Source organism: Vidua macroura, chromosome 1, assembly GCF_024509145.1.
Source record: "Vidua macroura isolate BioBank_ID:100142 chromosome 1, ASM2450914v1, whole genome shotgun sequence".
Lineage (NCBI taxonomy): Eukaryota > Metazoa > Chordata > Aves > Passeriformes > Viduidae > Vidua > Vidua macroura.
In genome coordinates, this window is record NC_071571.1 from 105534357 (window position 1) to 105558012 (window position 23656).

The 23656-nt window shown below is 36.3% G+C and overlaps 1 protein-coding gene across 2 annotated transcripts in view; it reads right to left on the minus strand.

The window, feature by feature from the left end:
* Window positions 1-12999: 12999 nt before the first annotated feature.
* SMCHD1 (structural maintenance of chromosomes flexible hinge domain containing 1) overlaps window positions 13000-23656 on the minus strand; it is a 66583-nt gene continuing 55926 nt past the window's right edge. For both annotated transcript variants that reach the window (XM_053983854.1, XM_053983862.1), the window contains exons 39-48: window positions 23513-23632; window positions 22153-22238; window positions 21001-21123; window positions 20606-20796; window positions 19720-19829; window positions 18301-18371; window positions 17254-17425; window positions 15165-15323; window positions 14352-14475; window positions 13000-13335 (exon numbers count right to left, since the gene is read on the minus strand). In XM_053983854.1, coding sequence (XP_053839829.1) covers window positions 13233-13335; window positions 14352-14475; window positions 15165-15323; window positions 17254-17425; window positions 18301-18371; window positions 19720-19829; window positions 20606-20796; window positions 21001-21123; window positions 22153-22238; window positions 23513-23632 — 1259 coding nt within the window. In that variant the 3' untranslated portion in view covers window positions 13000-13232. The remainder of the gene's footprint in view (window positions 13336-14351; window positions 14476-15164; window positions 15324-17253; window positions 17426-18300; window positions 18372-19719; window positions 19830-20605; window positions 20797-21000; window positions 21124-22152; window positions 22239-23512; window positions 23633-23656) is intronic.

The following is a 23656-nucleotide window of genomic DNA, read 5'->3' on the forward strand; positions in this document are numbered from 1 at the left end:
TGGTTACCATGGTTTTCTGATACAGCAAATCTGGACATCCAATATGGAATGACAGTCAGAAGAAAAAGTTTTATTGCTCCACAAACCTTTCAGTGAAGAGCCTGAGGCTGGCTGACACATGTGTAAGGGACAAAGAAGTTAATGAGTACTGGAATAAAGTCAGAGGAGATTGGCATTTCTTGGCAGATGGGATGTTGGTGGGAGGGTAGAGGAGGTAGGGGGAAGAAACTTCTTTTGTGTCAGCTTATCTTTGATTTGGTGAAATTGCCAGGTGACTTCAAGGGGAAAGATGCACAATGTTCCTTTGTTCTTTCCACAGCTACTGCTTCTCTAACCTGCACATACAGTAGGACAAAGCTGGTTGTACAAAACTACAGTTGCTACCTGTGCACAGGCCCTTCTGAAACCTGCAGGCAAATTGCTGAAATGTATTTAAAAGGCTGAGTCTTAAACTATGCACTGTTTACCCTTGCTGTAAAGAGTTTATTTGAATCTTGCTTCTTATCAAATGAAGAATTGTCATACTTACTTTGACATCTCACTTTTGATGGTAGTGCAATATTTCAGAATTAAGAATAAAACTTAGGGCATTAATTACTGTGCAGTCCTTTCCTCCTGTGGTACAGGGCAGCTTTCAGAGTTTCACAGCATGCACTGCCCTTCTCAACATGCTGCTCTCTGATTGAAAGTGACAGATTTCAGCTTTCATGATACTTTAAAAATGAGCTGGAATGGAGAGCAAGGGAGTGGCACATGGCTTTGCAGTGTTTGGGACAAAGTTGTCAGCAGATTTTTAAACAATTACATTGCTCTTGATAGAAAATCACATGATTCTGAAGCTTGAATTCCTTGTTCATCAGTTTAACCAGTCATTCTCATGCTGAAGTTCCTGGAGTTTGAACTAAGCAAGAAAGTTATGTGAGTCTCTCTACAACAGAGTCAAGATCTATGCACACATTATAATCTCATTTTAGGAATAATAAAGGTTGGTTTATTTGAAGTAACTTATTAAAAATGCAGTCAGTTCACTGAAAATTAAAATAAGAAGGTCTTGCTGAAAACAAGAGGCGGAAATTCTTTATGTCAGTAAGACCTTATACTGTGATTCACAACATGAGTCTTGCTTCCTTGGAAAAAAATAACTCCTGGCTTAATTATTTCCCAATGAAAAAAATGAAGGAAACCTTCTCAATGTTTATTCTGATTCTTATCTATTTTACATTCAAAAAATTTACTTAATAATTACCTTTGTTTATCCTACAGATTTTCCAATAAATTATTCTTGATAAATGTTTTGCATTGCATCCTAATTGTGTGTCCAACTGTGTATTAGTCAGACTGCAAACTATGTGTGTTGGATTTCTCAGGGCTGAGAAATAAATAAATAAATAAATAAACTGGTGACAGCAGTGTTCTGGTTTGATCAGTTGAGAAATCTAAATGCGCCAAGGACAACCTACTCTAAGTAGGTAAGTACTTCACTCCCACCAATGTCAGTGGGAATCAACAGCCCTCACTTCTGTGAAAACTAGGAATTAAGCACCCAAGATTTGTTTCAATCAAACCTCTGCTGGATAACATGACTGAATACCATCTCTGTGCATTTTCTGCCTCATTCTGCCACCTCATCTTGAAAATCTCAGGCAAGAATCAATAGTTTATTTAAAAACCCCAAATATTCTGTTTTCATGCTGGTTTAAAGTAATTCCATTATTTGGGCAGCAAAGTTCTTGGACTACAGGGAAGTTCAGAAAGGTTTTCCACAGATAATGGCCTTGTTGATTTTTTTCTTTCCAGTACTGGGAGAAACTGGGTAGGTTTAAATACATGCCTCCTAATGATCAGTAGCCATGTAGTTAATTGCAACTGGTAGACAGTGAGGAGTATTTAAATATGTATTTAAATTCACTCACCATGACATTTCCATTCTGTATCATAATATCCTTCAGTTAACTGAGTGTTTATGTAAATTGGTAAATATTTAGAATTTAGAACATCTCAGAGGCTTCAGCAGTATCCTTAAGTTGTCTATGAGATGAGTCCAGATTAGTCTTGAATTCCCTTTTCCCACCTGAGATCAAAACCTCCTGGTGAGGATGGTGACACCATTTCCTCTGATTCTTTCAAACACTTCAGCATCCTTCCTGCTGCAGGCTGCACAGACGAGTGTTCTTGATCAACCATGGACTTGTATCCTCTTTAATTTGTCTTTTATTGTTAAAAGGAAATATCTGTTGCCAAAAGAGGGTGTGGTTTTATATCATCTTGGAAGAGCAGAGGCTACAGGGATGATGGTCGGAGGAGAAAAAGTTAAAGATGAACTCTGCTGGTATGTTCCCTGTGTGGGGGACTGAGAACTGGTGGATCAAATGAAAGTAATACTTACACTGGACAAGACTGTATGCAGTAGTGGTAAAATGAACTCATGGTTTTAGAATTTATTTCAGTGAACATAGGATATGAAGAATTTATGTATAGGAGCATATGTTCAAGAATGAACTCAGTCATGGACTCAGTTCAGGGCATCTGGCATTATTTACAGCATTTGATTTTAGTTTAACAAGCACAGGATTTCAGGCTTGTAGAATGTTATTTAAAGTATTTTTTTTTTTTATAACAGCTAAAATTAAATCTAAACTTTAGGATGAACTCTGTCAGGAATTGTTGGCACTCACTGCTTCTGTTGATGTTGGGCTTTTTCTTCCCTTTGGCCATTTACAGAAGAACACGGTGGAGTCATTACTGCTCTAGGATGAGAAATGATTAAGGAAGGAATCCTGTTGTTTTACAGGTACCTGTCAGTGATGCTAGAGAATATGAACAAAATCAGAACTCTGCTGTCTTCAGTGTTACAGTCTCAAGCTTTGTGTTGAGGCCTGGTCTCTACAGGTTTGCCACTCCAATTACACCAGAAGTGTTAAAGCCAGCAAAAGGTTATTGTGCATATGCTGAGATAGCCTATTTTAATTTGGAAAGTGGTTTAGCTGTGCCAGATGAAAATCCCTGTATTCCAGTAATAACAGCACCCACACTAAGTGTCATAGGGCAGCTGAGGTTAGGATGGAGGGGGAGGGAGTGGCCAGAAAAAGAGGAGGGGGTTTTTAGTCTTTTCTTTTGCTTTGTGTTTCTCTATCTGAAAGAAATGAAAATGTTATATGTGTCATATGTGTTTAGAAATACATTGGCTAGTATTTTGCTCCTTTTAGTATTGATTTTGGAGAAATAGGACAGTCTTTAAAAAGCTGCCTTGCTTCTTCTCAGTCTACACATTCAGTTTGAACAGTTTTCCAGCGTTACCAACAATAGGCCACTTGAAGACAAACATTCAATTAGTAAATCTCACCAGTTCATTCCTACTGTTCCCTGAAGTTTGTCATTGATAGAGAAATAATATCACAGAAGCTGTGACTGTAGACATATTTTTAAACTGTGCTAGGGGAAAATAAATTGCCTGGTCAGGGAAGTCACTGCAAATTATTACACAGTAATTTCACTGCAAATAGTGTACTGCTGAAGGTTAACACAAATTATGGGGACAGTTCTCCTTCACGGAGAAGACATCCATATCCAGAGCAGAAACATTAAGCCAAATGTCTAGAAATATCAACTGTGTATAAATGGAGAGATTTAGATAACTCACAAAGAGCCACTTCACTGAGTGTATCCTTAGACAGCCAAAACTTCACTGCCTCATGCATGAGTTGTCCTTTTTCCCTTGAAAAAATGGGAATGCTCCCAAGACCTTTATTCCTAGAGAGGTCTGCTCAGTTCAATGGACTTTACAAGTTACAACAGTGAAATCTCAGTGGAGAAGGAATGACTTATCATTGTTAGATTACGGGATGTATTTTGTTACATCAGTATTCTCTTTAAAAACTGAGGCAGAAAAAATAATTTCTCTACCTACTGTGCTTCATTTGTCCTTACATTTTTTTTTAATATTGCAGCATCTACATTTTGCTTTTTCATTTAAGTTCCAGTTCCTGGAATTCCAGCATGATTTGAGCAATTCAGATTGTATTGCAAGAGAAAGTTAGTTCTGGCACACCTTTGAAGAGAGCAATTTGAAAATTTGACTCAAACCCATCCTACAGACTCAAAACCAAAAAGGAAAGTACATATAATGGTATCATTTTCAAATCTGACTTTTAAGTCAGTCTCCTGATTTCTTTTTTTTTTTTTTTACTGTTAGAGCTTTGCAGTAATTCACTGTCTTTCTTGCACTGCTTCTGACTCAGCAGTCCTCTGGAGTTGCTGTCTGGAGCTGGCAACACAGATCACCTTAAAGCACTACTTGCTATGTGGCACACTGAAAGGCAACAATTACTTTAATTTATTTATTTTTAGATTCTTTATCCAGTTATGGAATCAGAGTTCTTCACTCTTTTATCAACCTTACTTTACAATTACTTTCATTTTCCCTGTGTGTAAGCTTTCTCTGGTAAGGGTCATAAATCTGGATTGAGCTAATGGTGTGACATTCTTTCTTTCCCCTCAATTCTGTCTGTGGTAACTGGATATTTGCATTTCAGTTGCCCCCTCAACCTACAGACAGCACTTCATGCCTGACTCATTTGTTGGTGACTTGCATGTCTCCTCTGAGACATGTAAATGTTGATAATTTTTTCCAGGCTTTAGCAATATTAATGTGAGGAGCTAGCTTAAAATTCAAGCCTAGATCCTTTGCATGGACATACTCATTTGTTTTCAGGCAGTTAACAAAATAAAAGGGAAAAAAAAAAAGGGGAAAAAAAAAGCAGAAGTCCACAGCCAAACATTGCAACATAGGTTGGACACACATCCAGGGGTGGGAACAAGACAATCCTTTTCTACAGACTGTCTCTAGGGTCTGGTCCTGTTTTTCAATTGGCAAAAAGTGGTTACAAAACATTTTACTCTGACAACAAAACCTCGCTGCTGTTAAGGACAAGGTTGGCTTGCTGAAGGTGCAGGGTTTCCGCAGGTTCCTGCTGCTGCTGCAAACACAGATGTTTGAAACAGTCAAAATTGTACACATTTAAATGAATGATGGTTTCTGCCTATGAGTAAGACTTTTATCCAGTGTAGTAGAGGATCAGACTGTTAAAAAAGATAAGACCCATATGCAGCTGCTCTCTAGTCATTATTGGAACCTTGGATCTTTTTCTGATATATTAAACAAAGGGAGAAAGCATTTGGTTATCAAAACTTAACTTTGAGTGCAGGTTATTAAATGAGTTATACCATCCAAAGCAGTCAGATTTTGCCACTCTGACAGTCAATGATGAGCAGATAAATTTACTTGCCATCACCATTATGTACACAAATGGATACTGGAAGAGCTGCAATGTTGTGTTCTGAGGGTGGAAATCAAATGGCTTCATGTCCAGCAGTACAAAATAGCCAGCAGCTCACACAGAAGTCTACTGCTTCTCTGCCTACAGCAATGAATCCTATTTAATAATTTTTATTTTACATCCTAGAGAAATTTATACCAGCTGACTCAACCTGAACTTGAGGGAGGAGAAAAAAATCCAGCATTTCATCTTCAAAAAGTTTTAGATCCTTTGGCAAAGATAATCTGATAGCTCTTTTATCATACTAGAGAGTCTGGTTTTCCTTTTTCTTTTGAGAAGAAGCTTACATTTACTCACTACTTACATTTACTTACTATTTACTGTATGAAGATGCTTACATTTACTTACTACTCACAAACCTTCCTCAATCTTTACTAAATATATATATTATATACAGGAGACAGTTGCTTTTGAAAAGGTAAGCCGACAGGGGAAAAAATACAGATGAAAGTTCTATATGTTATGGATTCTGAGATGGCATTATTTATTTTTCACCTAAGTGAAAATTTGAACAAGATTTTACTACTTCTGTATCACTCTGTGTAGTCACTTTCTCAAAGTGTTCCAAGAGAAATAACTGGCATTGCCTAAAACCTGAGGAATGTTCTCACAAATTTCCCTCTTTCCCAGGAATCAGAAGAACTGGAAAGAGTGGAGGCAGATATACAGTTAGTGTCCATAAAAAATGGGGCAAATACATTCCAAAGACAGAGCAGACTTAAAAATGATAGCTGAGTTGGAAACATCTGAAAACTGAGAACAAGAGAAGCAGGTAACAATTATTAAACTTTCTGATTCCCAAAGTTCTAACTGTATTATAATTGTATTGCAAAAAAATAAATTTTTAATGCAGAACACTGAATGCTTTGTGCTTTTTCAACTCAGGAAAAAGAGGCCAAATTTCTGTCCAGTTCTTGCCCCTCCCCCTTCTTATCCCCTCCTCCTCTTCCCCCCCCCACCCCCCCTCCCCCATGGCATATTTGTCATTATTCTTTTTTGCATACAATCTCTGCACATGCAAGAGAGTTTTTCAACGAAGGAAAGGCTCACATTTGAAGTGGTGTTATGGAAAATGTTCCATATCATCAGGTCCTTGACACATCACACCAATGTGTCAGCATGTCTTTATAAGGACCTGGAACAGTCAGTCTTGGCAACACAGCTAACCAACAAACTCTTTGACCCCAAATTCCTCTATTTTGATAATGCTATCATGCATTTGACACAGGGTCACTATTACCCTCTTACATACAGGAAACCTTCATAAGAGAAACCAAGTAACTTTTATTAAAGAGAAATCTAGTTTGAAGTGATAAGCTGGAATCTGAATAAACCATGCTAATTCCAGATAATTCTATTTGCCAAAATTCTAACAAAATCATCCAAGTTGAGCTCTTTCTCCAAGCCTGGCAGAGACCTCTCCAGATCCTCAGAGAATGCAAGAGAGTTCAAAAGTTCACTTGTTATTTGCACTTCAACACATTTGGTTAAAATAATGTTTCCAATCTTTCTGAACACCAGAAGTGGTATATATTACAATTCTAAGATCAGAGAAAGTAGAGCGGTTCAGGGAAAAAATTCAACACAAACATTTGAAATGTATTTATGGCATTATAAGAATCAGTGTATCAATAAATATGGAGCAACTATTCTCCAGTGTACTTGGCATTTTATATGTAAAGCTTATGAAGTATATCTGTGTATATCGAAGCCTGCTTATTTTTCTAGAAAATACTAATACTTAAGAAATATTAACATCAAAAATTACTCGGGCCTGCATAGCCTAGAACACATGTTCCCACGCTGTAATTCAGTGGGTGGTTGAGTAACTGGGAATCAGATGGCTCTGGGAGCCACAAAATACCTAACAAGAATGATACAAAACCTAAAAAATTCAGAGTGCTTTCTTTCCCACAAGAAAAATAGTGTATTTTATCATCAACCCTTTTTAAAAAGTTAATTCTGTTTTCATGACCTTTCACCAACACAGGGAAGTTACCTGATCAGAATGGTGAGGAAAAGTGACCCATAAAATCTTCTGGAACAGGGTATTTGGCACAAGTTTCAAGTCCACTGCAAAGATGCTTTGTAATTGTGTATTCACTAGACTCCTGAATCCATGCCTATCTGTCAGTGTGGAAAGAGAAACAGGCTTTAGGAGTTGCACTGGTGAGACCAGCCTTAATCTGCCATAAATCTCTCCCTCTTAGGTTGATAGATGTGTCCATCTCTCCTGATAGACTGGTCAACTCTCCTGCTACTCCTTGCATACTTACCTGGTATTCTATTTTTGGGAAATCCAGCAGTTTCCATCTTTCTGCTCATCTTCCCTGTGCCATCAACTTCCAATTGTAGGGAACTCTTATCACACTTCTGAGTCTCCTGGGGACTCTCAAGTCATGTGCCAGTAGCCTCCATGGCTGGTTCATGTGTAATCTCAAACTGCTTCAGTCTCAGAAGCATCCAACAGAGGCCTAACACTCAAGTTTCCTCCTGGGAGATGTGAAACTTCAGGCCCAAATTTCAAAGCCAAAGATGTCTGATTCCTTATGCTCTTATTGCTTCCACACTTCCCCCTTCCCACACTCCTCCATTCTGACTTTTCTGGGGACTCTTGCTTATCTTTGAATCTTGTTTATCTTGGCACAGGAGGGTGCCAAAGATTAATAGGGTAGAGAGATTCTACCAGCATCACAAGCTTATTCCAGGAACAGTTAAGAGGAAGAAGTAAAGACCCTTTTGGCTTTGAGCAGTGTGAGACAAGTACAGCACTCTGCCAGCACCGTGGCTGGCCTCCCAATGCTTGTTTCCAGAGAAAGCAGGACAAGAATGGTAATATCTTGTACAGTTCAGACGTTCTGACACAGACTCCTAGAGGGGCTCAGTTCTGGAGGTAGATATAATCTCCATCCAATGACCAACTGGATAAATCAGTCTTGATCTGACCAGCCACTTTAAGAGGGACTTTCTCCTTTCAAGCTCTGCGTGACAACAAACTGCCTTTGGCATCCAAGGGCTCTCCACTTGGAACGTACTTACGAACTTCAAAACAGTGGTTAAAATGCCAGTGAAGGACATGATTAGTTGCAAGCTTGCACGTGTCTGTGCAACACCACACTGCAACAGCAACACACCACAACTCACTAACTGATCTCACCAGTCCCCATTTTCACCATGCTGCTGCAGCAGTTTGACTCCACCACCTGTGTTGTATGCCTCAGGTCAGTTCACGTATGAATGATGCAAGATGAAGTTGGTACACTACAGGCAGCTCTCTGTAAGCTATTTATCTGCGAAAATTACCTGCAACAGAAGCAGGCTCAATTTCAGCATGTGAGGCCTCTCACATGTGACCCAGCCCTCAGTGTGCTTCTACTTCAGCAGTTCTGCCTTGACTTCCCATCACTGCTGGGTTAGCTCTAGTATGCATTACCAAATTTACTCTCATGACTCCTTCTGCCACAAGTCCTTAGTATGAAGAAAACTCCTAACCATCCCTTCTCACTTTTCCCAGGACAGTCTCTGTCCTAGAATTGCCCCAGGACTCAGCTGAAGAAAAGAAACTCTTGAGCAACTTCTAGAATGGCCTCCTCCATTGTTTCAGAAGAATTCTTTTCACTGCATTCCTCAGGCTGTCATGAATCTTCCTCTTGCTCAACCAGCTCTTCCAGTTTGAGCAGAGCTGGACCTTTGATCTGTATCTCTGGAATCAGTTAAAGTTAATATACCACCACACAGGAGCGTGCACATGCCAAGAGACCCTCAGTTACAAAGAAAGGCTTGTGGAAGTAAGATAGGGCAGGAACACGACAGTCTACCTTTCCCTTCTCTTCTAAGGCAGTCTTTAGCTACTAGTTTTATGACATTGCCATTTCATTACTATACTTTGTTTATAAGAAAAGGCTAAAAGCAGGAGCTGTATTTAATATGAAACATTTGTTTTCACTAGTTGTTTACTGGGGAAAGTTAACTTTTAAGTTTTTGGGATCATTCCCATTTTCTATTAAACAAAGTAGCAGCAACTTTGAATTCAATAGCTCAGTTTTTTTATTCAGTAACTTTTTAATCTACCAATTTATTTTTTTGTGTGTGTGAAAATGATGAATCAGAGGTTGCTGCAGTTAATTTGTTCATCATTCTTTGAAACTTTTAAGTACACTGAGGGAAAATAATTTTTCTGTTCTTGAAATCAGCCTTGACTGCAATATTTGTTGCATGATATGGTTTAATTGATTTACCAAAGTTGCAGGATGAGAGATAAAGATGGAGTGAATAATAAGAAGTGAGAGCCCACTAAATGTCTTTTCAGTAATTAGAAAGTAACATTCATTTTCTAAAAAGGGTGAATACTATATGATTTAGGCAAAGATTCTTGGGCTGTGTTATTGGATGAAAAAAAAATCATTCATAATTTGTTCCTAGGTAAGACAGTGAAACACATAGTTCTGCTGCTGTATAAAATAGTTTCAGTTTTTTGAAGGAAGGTCTTAGCAGCCCCATTTCTCTTGCGAAGTTCACCTGTGCTTGAGGTATGCATACAAACAGGGCCTAAATAGTGTAGACATAAAGAGCAAGGCTACTGTAAATAATAACCCCCAAAGTAGTGAGTGGGCATTTCTTTAGAGCCCTCATAAATACTGAGTCCTATAAAAGCTAGTGACACTTCTATGAATGCTTTAACATATATCGTAAAATTTGTGGAATTTATGTATTTACAAATTCAAAGTGCTATTTTTTTGCCTCTAATAACTGAAAATTTTCCTTAGTTTTATATATAGGCTGGCTTAAAATAAAATTGCATTCAATTAGTTTACATGCACACCTTTTAAAGTCAGTTTTCATTGCTAAAGCAAGGGCTGCTCTGCTTTAGAACCATTTCACAGCAGAGAAGACATGCCACAGAGGCAGAGATAGGGGACAGGAGCAGCTAAAGCACATCCAGTCAGTGCAGGAGCTCTCTTGGAATTTTTCCACAGTCACAGTGGCTGTGGAAGAGCTTGTCTATGGAAATATAGAGGAACTATATGTATGCGTGTACATATATAACTTGGCGTGTGTATGCACATCCACATGTCCATACTTTTTATGAACCTGAAATGATGCCTGTTCCTGTGGGGAGATGATCTGGTTTGGCAGGAATGTCAAAATCCCTGGATACACCCTGTCAAGTCACAGGCAGAAAGGGAGGCAAACAGCTGCTTTTTACTGATAGGTACTGCTACTGTCAGTAAGACATGTTGTAGTTCCTAGATAATAAGCAAACTGACTTTTAAAAAAGAAAACATTAAAAGTCATTCGGGGTTCTTCTATGGTGTACTGCATTCTGGCAGGTGAAAAGGAATTCACTGCAGATCTGGTCTGTGATGGTTGCCTATCCTTGCTGTGTCATCATGAAATGCAATTTTAATGGATTTTGTTTCTTAAGTATTAACAAAAACCCCTAAATTGAACAATTTCCTGGGAGAAAATGTTGGTGCATGAAGGCACATATTTTAATGACAGTTCCTTAATAATGCTTTATTAAACATCCACAAAATGACACTACCACAATCGCAGCAATGTACTGTAATCATCCAAGTCTTATGAACAGCTGATACCTTTGCTGCTAAAAAGCAAGCAACTTACCTCTCTCTTTTCCCATTGTGACCAATGAAGAATGAACCGTTCACCAATGGTGACTGCAAATCTCTTTAAAGGCTTAGCTGAAATGGAGTTCAGGATAGCAATATAATGCTAACTTAATCAAATGTGCACCTACTCTGGAGGCTTCAGCAGCAAACTTCCAGTAATTACACTGCTAGTCTCACAAAGTCTCAATGGACATTTGGAATGTCTGTGTTTTTCATCCAGGCTACTTCTGTAGCAGTAACATAGCAACACCCTGCAGTGGTTCCCTGCCTCCCCTTTACTCCCTGGGCATGATCTCTTCCTCCTTCCCTCTCACTGTTCTTTCACTGAGCTGCAGCTCTGGCTGACAAGGAAACTTTGGCCCTGGAGGAGGCAGAGGAGTCTCAGATGAAATACATGGCTAGAGAAGTACCAGTGATACTGGGATTGTAGAGATGTAGAGTCAGGGCCATGATACTGATGGTGGGGCTGTAACATTGCAAGTATGATTTGGCAGAAAGGACTTGTCATCCAACCTACCTCCCTGGGTTACATGAGGTATCCATCCCCATTCACCTGGCAGGCAGTCTCTGCATGCCTAGGTGCTAGTTGAAAAGCAGGCCCAGACCAAAACCACAACCACTTTCTCCCAGTTTCCTGCATGGATTTTCATCAGCCTCTCATGAAATCAGTGAGGACAACACACTGCCTAGCATGGCTGAGGTCCCTGCTCTGCTCTGTTGCAGAGTAAAGAGTGGGTAAAGGAAAAAAACTGACACTTACCTTCAGAGCTCCAATTTGTTGTCATGACCAAATCAGCTGCCCTCAACAGCTTTGCAAAGCAGTGACTTGCACTGTAGTAACTTGCCATCACTCTGCTGGAAAATCCTGAAAGTTCCCTGCTGAAATTTCCTGAAATCTCTGATAGCTACTGCACAACATTGGAAACCATCCTTAATATTCTGTTTGCCTTTTTCACCAGGGAGATACATCACACGATGCTAATAGTGCCTACACTGACTACCAAAGGCAAGAGATGAATTCCAACAGGAAACATTTCTGCAGGAATACATATTTAAACCAATAAGATTCAAAGTAATCCAGAGGCTGGAGGCTGAGCCTAGGCAGATGTCAGAATTAACATATATGCATTTCAAAGAAGTACTATCAAGTAACTTGGTGTGGTGGGACAAATTATTACATGGCAAACTCTTCATGATGGCTACCTGATTCAAGTCTTAATGTCTAAATTTAGAGAGAAAGAACAGAAAAAAAGGGCTGAGGTAGGGCTAGCTTAGTTTCTTGCTGGTCTTGCATGTTATACTTGAATATATTTCTTTAAGAGTAGGATAATGGGATGTTTAACCCATCTTTAAAGCATGAAGCTCTGGAAAACCTTCAACCACAAATTACACTGCTTTATTTCTCCTTAATTTGGAGAAATTTCATTTATTTAGAACTGTCACAGAGATGTGCACCAGTGATCAGCAGTCTAAAACTTCCAGCAGGAGACCACCACGTCTTTTTAAGTTTAAAGTCCTTTTTCAGAAAAGGAGTATGAATATAAAATGCATGTTACTGAGAGCACAGATCAGTAGATTTGGTGTCAACATTCACTCCAAGGCAGAAAATCTTTGAGGCAGATGTGAACCCACACATCCATACACCTGAACACGGTCTCCTATGTTATTCACAGGGTTTCAACTAACAGTTTTATACTTTTCAAGTTTAACTTTCTGCTCTTGCCGTATCTTTTTCTTCCCATCAAGTCTATTTCCAGCTGCTTGCTCTGACCCTGGCTGAAATTCTATCTTTAATCATGCCTGATCCTTTTCTGCCCTGTTCATCACTAAAATCTTTGCAATGCAGATCACTAAAAGTGACCTTTGACTATCTTCCTCAAGACAGCTTGGGATGCTTTTTAAATTAAAGTCTAATTTCATGACATAATCTATTCAATTCAAGTGATTGTATTGTCAGTGCTTTGTACTGAAACAGTTTTACTGAAAAGATCTTTTATTTTCATAAATAAAAAAGAATATATTTAAAACTTTTTTTTCACACACAAACTTGAAAACTCTGAAAGCTTTTAGAAATGAAAATTAACTATACAAAAATTGGGCTATCAATGTTAAATACTTACACTTTTGTTCCTACTAACTGAAATACATTTATATTTTCTATCAGTATAAAAATCTTCAGAGTAATGGTAATACTGCGTAAGTATTTCCTTTAACTGAATGTATTCACATTTTCAATCCACAGCTTATCCCAGCAAGTCTGATCAGTCTATGACTTTCTTTTCCGTGGAGTTCCATTAAATTCTGAAGAGGCCATTTGCAGCACTTGCTGTTGCTGCTGCTTTGCAGGAGAGGAGATCCATTCCTCTGGGCTAAACAAAACATAGCACAGTGGCTTATAAACAAAGCTTTTCTTATACATACATACATATATATATATATATATATATATATAGCATAGAGCTCCCACAAGTATAAACAATATAAACCCCATATTTGTACACAGCTTTTTATTACTGTATTTATTTTGTTAAAATGAAGAATAGCAACAGGCTAATATTAGATAGTTTAACTACATAACCACTTTAGATCTATATGTAGATAAAAATCAAAATAGTAACAAGTATAAAAAATAGAGACATAACAATATAGTGAACACTTGTTCTGAGATTCACAGAACACTACTGCGTAAGATTTAAATAATCTCGGAAAAATGACCATAGCTCAGCAAAGACAATTATGTAGTCATGAGGAGAGACATGAGAAATACCAAAGACAGACAGTTTCATGTCACTTTAAGATACACTTAAGTGACACTTTAAGATCTGTCACTACAGATACACAGATTTCCCAAATTTTTTTGTGTGTGTGTGTGTGTGTGTGCATGTGCTCAAACACTCATCAGCACAGAGGGAATGAGAACAGATGGGTAAAACACTTTACCACCAGGTCACCTCAGACAGTTACTTAGAAAAAATACTGTAAGGATGATTCTATTCCATAAGAATAATTATTTCTTGTTCATCTATCCAGTATTTGACAGAAGACCTTAAAAGAGTTTACAGACCAAGCCATCTCAAATAGTTTTGGGTGTAACAGTGTGGAATATACCAGAAAATATGGGGAATGTGATGCACAAAGATGCTGATCAGTTCATAAAGAGAAACAGAATTAGAATTAGTAAGCAAATCTTTATATGAGGCTTAACTTTTAAATGAGGTAGAAACTTTAAAGAAATTAAAAATTATCTTGAATACCAGCTTTATGCAAACTCTATTCATTGTTGCTTATAAGATACAAATAAGAATTAAAAATATGCAGAATAAACTAGTTTTTGTTTTGAATTCAGATTATGGAAAAATAATTACTAGATTCAGAAAATACTTACCTATACAGTTTTTTCACTGTGTCTCTTCGCATTCTTTTGGGAGGAACGGGGGTGTCAGATATATCTAACATTATAGGCTGAAGTAATGATTCAGCACCTTTATCTGATAAAGCAGGAGTCATACCTATGAAAAAGTTGCAAGTTAAGAACCAGTAACAGAAAAATGAAACCTGCTGGTTATAAATGGGCCCTATAACAGTAGAATTAGACCTTTGAAATACAACTTTAGAAATGTCATAAACTTTATGGTTACCTTATATCTGAAACAGAGTTCAAAGATGACAGTTAAAACGATTTATTTGTAACTGTCGCAGAGTAAATGTTGATTTTTAAAATATTATTTCATACTGACATACAAGAAAAATTGTAACTCAGATAGACAATCCTTGCAGACTTCAGGGTGTTTCTTTTTATAGCACAATGTTTTGGTTGTGTTTCCTTAGCAAAAGCAATTCAGCTCTTAACTACACTGTCATTTCAAAGAGCACGCCAATGTACTGTAGCACGGGGCCAGCCACACTAATAGTTATATAATCTCTTATTAGTGAGCTCATAGTTTCATGTTCACAAGATATGGACTGACCAACATTCTTATTATCTGAACACAATACAGGGCAGTGCTGCTCTAGGCAATATCCACAGCATCATACTACTACATACAGTTTTTCTATTCTTTCCCTAAAATGCGACATCTCTAAGCTACTAATTAACGTTAACAATTTTCCTTCATAGTTTGAACTTCTTAGTTTGTAACTGGTTGCAGTTAACTGTTCTCCTCCTATAGCACAGCAAAATTATAATACAATAACCTACCCAATTTTTGTTTTACTAGCTTGAGGCTTTTCTCTTGTTCAGCAAGTTCCTGTTTTTTCTTTTGCATTTCTGGAGTGTTCAGTGACTGCAAATGTAAATCAAGGTCCTTATTCACATTATCAAATTTAATCACTGCTGCACGGTATTGCTGAAGAAGATCTAATTGAGAAATAAAACAATAAGTCACAAAACAGTAAGTAAATGACCATTTTTATTTAGAATGTTACCAATACAACCCAGGCAATGTATAAATCCACAAGAAAACATATCTTTCAAAAACACTACTTAAAAAATCATCCAAACTTATAGTGGCTGTTCTTAAAATGACTGTAAAAAAAATCATATTCAATATTTTGACTCCTCTTTTTGAGTCCATATCTTAGATGACAGTGAAGTACCTGCAAGCTCTAAAAATGATGTGGAAAACAGCTATCACTGTACAGATCTTGTTGCCTGTATGCTCCAAGTGAAATTCTCTACCTCTGATGACATAAGGTGCTTATAGCATGTTGTATTTTCAGTACTACAAAGCAGAAGCTTGTATTATTGACTTGAATTGTATTCCACCTTGTGGACCAAGTGAACATTTACTGAGTTTCACTCTGTGCCACTGTGGAAATCTAATCAAGCACTCAGATAAACAAAGGTGTATTTTGTTGACAATCCTTTTTCCTCTTTAAACACATGAGACAAAAAAATTTTCCACATCCAGGCATTGAATTACTATGTCAAGTAATAAAGGAAGGGTTCAAGCATATTAGCCTGGACTCATTCATTTTACTTTCAGGTGAGTACAAGGTATCTTGCACAAAGCTTAACACTAAATGACCTTAAGTTTGCCATGGGGTGAAAGCTCTCACACAGAGCGCTGCAACAGACTAACAAAAGGCACTGCAGACTCTTAGTACGGCTTATTTGACAAGTACCTTGCCAGTGTAATAACAGATTAAGCAACTTTTATCCTACAAACATTGAAAAAGAGTATGTCAGAACTAATGTTAAGTGTAAAATTAAGTTCAAAACAAGCCCTGTGTAATGAGATGCTGTCCTTTAAATGGAATTGTACTATGATTTTCCTTTAAATGTCTAGTATCTATCTAAGTGAAATTAAAACATGCCCTTTTCTTCTACCACGATTGCTCCAATACTAAACTAGAAAATTCCAATTTCATTTGTATTGGGTAATAATGGAGTTCAACAATTGAAAACATGCTGATAGACAAAGTGTGCTAAACCCAGTGTATTTTAGTCTGTGACTGATATGCTTATTGTGTTTTCCCTAGGCATAATATATTTTTACTAAAATGCTGAAAAAAGATCTTTTTAGTCCTTATATTTTTTCTCCTACTCAACTGTCAGTGCTAAGTAGTTTGCTCATATATATGGTTACTTTAACAGGTATTGTGTGATCTCTCCCCACACCCCTCCATTGCACTGTCATGGATAAACTTCATGTCCTTTCTTTTTAAACTTAAGTATTTAAGAACAATCTTGTAAGTAAGACTTTTCAGTGTTTTACTCAGTCAGGTCAGTCGTTATATGTCAGAAACTGCATCTTTAAATTAATTGCTAACCTTTATTCTAAAATGAATAATCCGAACACATAAAGAAATTAAAGTGATTCAACAGGAAATAGGGTAGCTTATGAGATATTCTCTCTTGAGAACATGAATTTTTCTACCACTGTTTCATAGAGCTCACTTGCACGTAAAAAATTCTAAATTGATCATGGTGTTTCCAGAGTAGAAAGACCAAAAACTTGTTTCTCAGTGATGCTGGAATTCAATCAGCTCAAGCTTCTCATGCTGGCTGTTTGAATGCTTATTACTGCTTATACTCCTTCTTTAATAAGACTAAGAAAAAAAGGGGAATATCTCATTATTATTATTTTGTATTTCAGGAAATGTAATATCTGTAAGCTTTTAAGAAAAGGCAAATTTATAAACAGAACACTGTACAGCTCCTACTTCTCAAAATAACTGTATGCTAAATTGAAGTTTTCCTTTCTGCATTACATCAGAGAATAAAAAACATAGGACAAGCAATATAATTTTGTAAGTTTTGTATGTTTGTGACTTCATTAACCCACCTATCTGTACAGAGATAGTAGAGTAAAGTTTTGGCATTGGTGCTCCAAATACCATTCCTCTGAGTTTGTCCATCGGAGGAGCTTTATTCTGCAGGCCTCCAAATTTTCCATTGCTGCGAATCCTGTCTCCTTCCCTAGTCAGCAAGGTAGGGCAGTGTGTAATTTTTACAACCTGCACAGGTATAAGAATTGATAATAAATTAGTAACTCCACAGAAAATCTAAGTTTTTAGCAATACTGTTGTGAACCTTTTTATTTTTCAACTGCAATGCAACTTTGTCCCGTAATGAAAAACATATTTTATGAAATTATGTCATGACTTTGCTTTCAAGCAAGAGAATGCATATATTAAAATTAAGCAGTATTGTCAATAATTATGAAGACCAGTTTTTTTGTGTTGTGTTCTCATATTTTACCAGAACTCTGACGGCAGAATTTAGATCTATACCTGGAAAAAGCTGATTATTAACAGCATATATTAATTAGGAAGCAGTGGCAGTCAGTACAGTTCTACATTCTTATGCTCAATCATTAATTTGATTCTAGCAAACACATAAGCTGAAAGTAAAAGTGCCCAGTGCACTTCCTCAGAGACTCCTGCCTGCTAAAACATGTACCATTAAACCTAAATAAAATGGGTCTTAAAGACATCTAGTGAGTTTCACATCAAGTTTTTAGTCAAGTGGACCTGAAATTTCACCATGTGCCTTAGACTCCTGTATTTTATGACACAGAGTGACTAGGAAAGTACAGAAAAACTTGTGCTTAACACTAACACAGAGAAATGAAGATGCTTATCTTTGGAAACATGGTCCCATATGCCATAGCAACATTCACATAATAGAATTTGTTGAATGGAGGTGATTTTGTCAGTGCCAATAATAGAGATTTCATTCACTGTTAAGTGCTTTGAGACTCACAGACAGTAAGCACACTTACAGCTAACACAGCATTAAACTTGGAAATTACCCTAAGTTTTTAAAGTATTAAATATGTAGCTCTGCAATATATCTGTATCATAAAATTTAAAGAAAAATTGAAACATACCTCTTTTCTGTAGTGGTTGGCAGCATCCAAGTTATCTATAATGATAGTATCACCCAAGAGCATACCAAATACTGAAAAATATAAATTTTTGAACTATGAAATTTCTCCAGAGCAAAATAACTTGAGTTTTGAAAATCAATTCTGAGGCATCATTATTACATCTTCTAAGGTAAGTGCAAGGGAAATAGCATGTAAATAATTTTTGTTTCAACAAAATTCTCTTGAGGTTGAGACAGATATGGAATCTTCTGCTTTCATCAGTGAATTCATAAGGGAAAAAAAATTAGTGCATTTAAGTGCCTTTTGGCGTAATTGTGTGTATTTTCCAATAAAATACTCTCTTGACACTTTACATTTATCAAGACATAGATAATAAAATCTCAAGTTTCATGAAATTATATATATTATATATTTTTTAAAATCTTCCTGGAATGTTGAATTTTGTTCTCAGTTCCTTAATATTTTTCTTCATATTCAATGGGCAATCAGAGAAAAAAAAATTCACAGGCAAATGATCCAACTGGCCTTAAGACACCTCTGCTAATATAAGTCTGTTCCATACAAAATCTAACGATGTAGTCATGCATGATATATCATGCAATGTGGTTTTTCAATTCCTCCAAGGGGCATGAAGAGAATTTATAGTTAAAGAATTTATAGTTAAAAGTCTGTCAATATCTAACTTTCTGAAAATGCACAGGGTTAAAAATGGTCTTTATTAACAGTAGAGAGGAATACTTCAATAGTGGGAAGTCATGAAATAAAATGCAAAACTTACTCAAGTAACTACAGACTCCAACTCTCCATATAAAGGAGCAGATCTATCTAATTTAAAAAAGTAGTGTAGGGATTGCTACACTGTTAGAAAGAGCAAGAGGACAATAGTTTCCTAAACTGAAATCTACATAAAAATTGAAGGATTTCTCACAACTATTAAGCTGTTTAAGCATAACATACACTGTCATGTACAGTTCAGTCTGCATGTACTTAAATCTATGCATTAAATATTTCTGAGAGGAATCGAACTGGAAACAAAGCTTAACAAAAGGAGTAACTTCTGCAATATGAGATTATAAAATTAATCTTGTGATGGTCAGTCCCTGCTCTAAAGAGCTAGGGAATAAGATAACGCTGCAGGAATTTAAAAAAGAAAAAAACTGCCATACATCTAAGTAGAGAAAATGAAACTAAGACAAGAAGCAGAAATAAAGTGGTCATGGTTGAAATTTTCACAACTTTTGTTTAAAAATAATTAATGCTAATGGCCTCCTATTTTTACCAACAGAACTCAGGAGGAATGTATGCTGGTATTTGCACACATATCAGTGAAGATTATTGAATGGATTATAATTTGTGATGTTTCTGTATTTCATTCTTTAAAAGAAAGAAGTTATTAATGATTTCTTTCTTATCATTTACCTGTTTGACAATGCTCTATGTTATCTGGAAATGTTAACAAATCTCTGGCAAATACAGGATTTCCAATAGGTCTGAAGAAAGTTCTTCCATTTTTCAAGTGAGGTAAAGGTCTGGTTAAAGAAAGGGGACAGTGAGGGAGAAGAAAAGAAGAAAGCAATTTGTCCTTATTCTAGTCAGGAATCTCCAATTGAACTGAATGCATCTTAACATTTCCACATTAGATAAATGATCCCACCATTATCTGAAATGCCAGTTATATTAAAGATGTTTTAGTAAAACACTGATTTGTTATGAAACTTTATTTCCAATAAATTCATATGACTAATTTAGGAACAAGTTTTAATGCACTGTATTATGAAACTGAGAATTTGAACATTATAAATACATTTATACATCAGATCTTTTCTAAAGGGCATTCTTATTATATTAGCAAATATTTGCTTATTTCATAAGCAAATTGTTTTCAGGAGCAGAAATACTGTACTTTATTTTTCAGGCAATTGAAAAAGCAAAATGAATTTCTATTACTACAGATGATTTTAGGAATGTATTCTGAAACCGGATTTTTGAAAGTTATAATCTGATTACAAGCACTATAATTATTTAAAATAAATTCCTGCTCTAGAAAACATGTGGACATGAAGAAAAAGAAGATTATCTTATTTAATTGAAACACCTTATTAAATAAAGAACATCACACAGCAGTTAAAATGTAGAGCTGAGATTTCAGCTAACACTTCAAGTGACATTACTGTTGCTATAATAATAAATCCAGAAATTTTATACTTCAAATTTTTAACTGACATTTAAAAATCAAATTAGACAAGTAAAAAGAGTTGAAGAAGTATGTAATACAAACACAGAACTTTCATTGTTTTTTCTCTACCTGCTCCAATCTGGAAGTGTCTTCTTGTAAATAGAATCAAGGGGTAACACTTGCTGTCGACCTTGAGTTTCATCGAAGATAGACCGAGCAGCTTCCGTGGTCAGTGTGACTACACAGTCCATGTCACTTGCCAGGTGCCAAGAGATGACTTTTGCTGCTTCATTATCCTCAATTTGAGCTAAATGTGCAATCTGTACCACAGAAGTTACAACAGTCAAAACAGAAACCAAGACCATGTCCCCTTTCATAGTAATCACAACAATCCTGCAACTTCAGACGTTCAATTCCCCGTTGATGGCTCTGTCAGGGGAGCTGGTCATCGGGTAATTTTTCCATCACTACCACTTTGTGGAACCAACAGAACTTATTAGAAGGCTGCCTGCAAGAAAACACACCTTGCCTAGAATATCCTGGTTGCCTTTTGGATAGTTTGGGAGGGTACAAGCTCTCCTTGGCTGCTTCATTACTCCTTCTTGTTCCAACATCTTCTTTTTCAGAAGAGAATCCACATACTGGAGCTGAGAATGAAAATTTAAGATCAGCAAGCATGTACCATTGGACTGAGCAGCAGAAGTAGTTATCTGCCATCAATTAACTTTCTAACAATAAACACTCAATAACCTGAAACAGACTTTTAATGTATAGGGGATCACCATGCACAATCCCAGAGAATAGCAAAGGGAAAGCTCACTGCAATTGTGACCAAACTTTTTAATGACTACTTTTTTTTTTTTTTCTTTTTTAATTTTTAAGGACTTCAAGGAGCATTTCACAAAGAACTATCAGTGCTTGATTAGAGACAAAAGTGAAGACAGTTTAAAACAGCAGGAAGAGACAATCATGAATGCACAAAAAGAAACCATTTCAGAAGGTGACTATGTCCAGGCTTGAAAAATTTAGCCAGTAGGGGGAACTTCAGTACTGTGACTGCAATTTAATTCTACTGATTTGTGATTAATGACTATAACTTGGTCTTATTTGATCTAAAGATAATTGTTTTCATAGGTGTTTTCTTCCTCCAAATGTTAGTAGTTTGAAAACCTTCTAGAAATTTCTTAAAACATAGTTGGATCTTTAAAGGAAATTAGCAATGGGGTACATTGCCCTGAATATTTCCAAACTTATTTTTACATTAACTTTGGCAATAACATATGCAATTCCCTGATTCTCTAAAAAAAGTGCTTTCCTTTGGCTTGCTTATGCCAGAATACATCCAGTATATATTGACTAGCCTCCAAAAACCCAGTGTAACGTCTAGCAGTACCAGTAACACTGGCAACCTTAGCAGAAACATGATCAGCAGAAAAACAAGACCAGGATATAAAAGACAAGGTTTTTCTCAGTTCTTTAACAGTATTTTAAAAGATCCTCATACTAACAAAGCAATACTAAAAAAAATCTTAAGTTTGACATTGATTCACAAATTTTTCTACAGTTTAAATTTTCACTGTTTTGGTAACAGGTGTGATTCAACAATATTAGTATTGATATATTATTGATATCAATTTTAGATATGTTAATGGAGTTTAGTAAGAAATAAGTCATACTATATTTGTCTGTGGTAATTCAATTTGGTGCTTTTTCAGTTCATTCTTCAGGGCAGCTTCTCTTGTTTCAGCCTCTTTAACCTGACCTGAAACAAAAAAAGAGAGTGACGAAATGATAGAAAGTAATGGGACACTTACAGAATTTCCTACAACTTTTCAGAATTATGCCAGCTGCAACTGACCCTATCTACTTCTTAATTTCAGCACAGAATATCAGAATTTTTCCACAAAGATCTTGTGATTTTGTCCAGTTTCTAAACAATTTCAGCAGATGCCACGCCTTCAGCTTCAAGAAGCAAAGGGGACTAGACCATGTATCAATCTGAGAATGTTAGCTGGTTTTAGTTTTCATCCTCAATTATCATTGTAAATGGTTCTCCAACAGGTGAAATGGCAAGACAGAAGAGAAGAGTGGTGGCTGGCACTACCTTCTTTAGTCTGTTATATGGGACACCACTTTCTCAACACTATTTCCTCAGCTCTTATATCTGAACTAATTTCAAAAACAAATAAGTAAACAGGTGAATTGCTTTCTACCCTCTATTCACAGCATGTTTATATTTGAAATTATCTTATTACTTAAACATAAAGTGTAATGCTGTACTCTTACTCTCTACAGATGTGCACGCACAAAACAAAGATTTTGTACCTTTCACACTGGAATTCCGAATTTTCCTTTCATAATGGAAATATGTAGTATTAAAATTACAAGAAACAACAGCATCTTCTATGCCAGTCTGCTTCATTTACACTTGATGATTATTTAAAATAAAAATTCAAAATGCTATTATTAAAACAAACCTTTTAATCAACAGGCAGGATGATTCAAACAAAAAAAAAAACCCAAAGAAACTATTTCCTTCATTCATAAAGAATTGCTTTTGCTGAACAATACAAACTATGACACAACACTTCTGAATAATGTACACAGGGTCAAACGTGAAAGGGGAAAAGCAGCATTTTGAAAACATAAGACTAACTTTTTAAAAGAGGATTATCTATAGTTCGTTCTCCTCAAATTGTTTTTAGGCAACTGTTGAATTTCAGATGTATGAGCATGCAAAGATGGGAATAAAAGGCAGTCATGGATAAAAAGAACACCAACTTCAATGTTTTTTTCTCCTTTTGATAATTCTGACATATGACATACTAATCAAATCAAGACCTTTATAGGTAGGAACATCCAAGACTTAATAATTAGAAGCTTCCCTGCAAGACATATACCTCTTCTGCTACCCTCTAATTACTATCTCTCATGATTTCAATATTGATTTTCCTCCCCTTCTCTATAGCCTCAAAGTCATTATAGGACGTAAGTTTAATTCACCGAAAAATTATTTACATATTTGACTGAACTTACATTTCATTTCAGCTACGAGCTGATTTGTAGTATCAAACATCTTTCTGTAAAGGTCTATGGACTTAGATAATTGGTCTTTCTCTCTGGTCAGTGTTGCCATCAGCTGCTGCTTCTTGGAATCTACAGATATAAACATATACACTT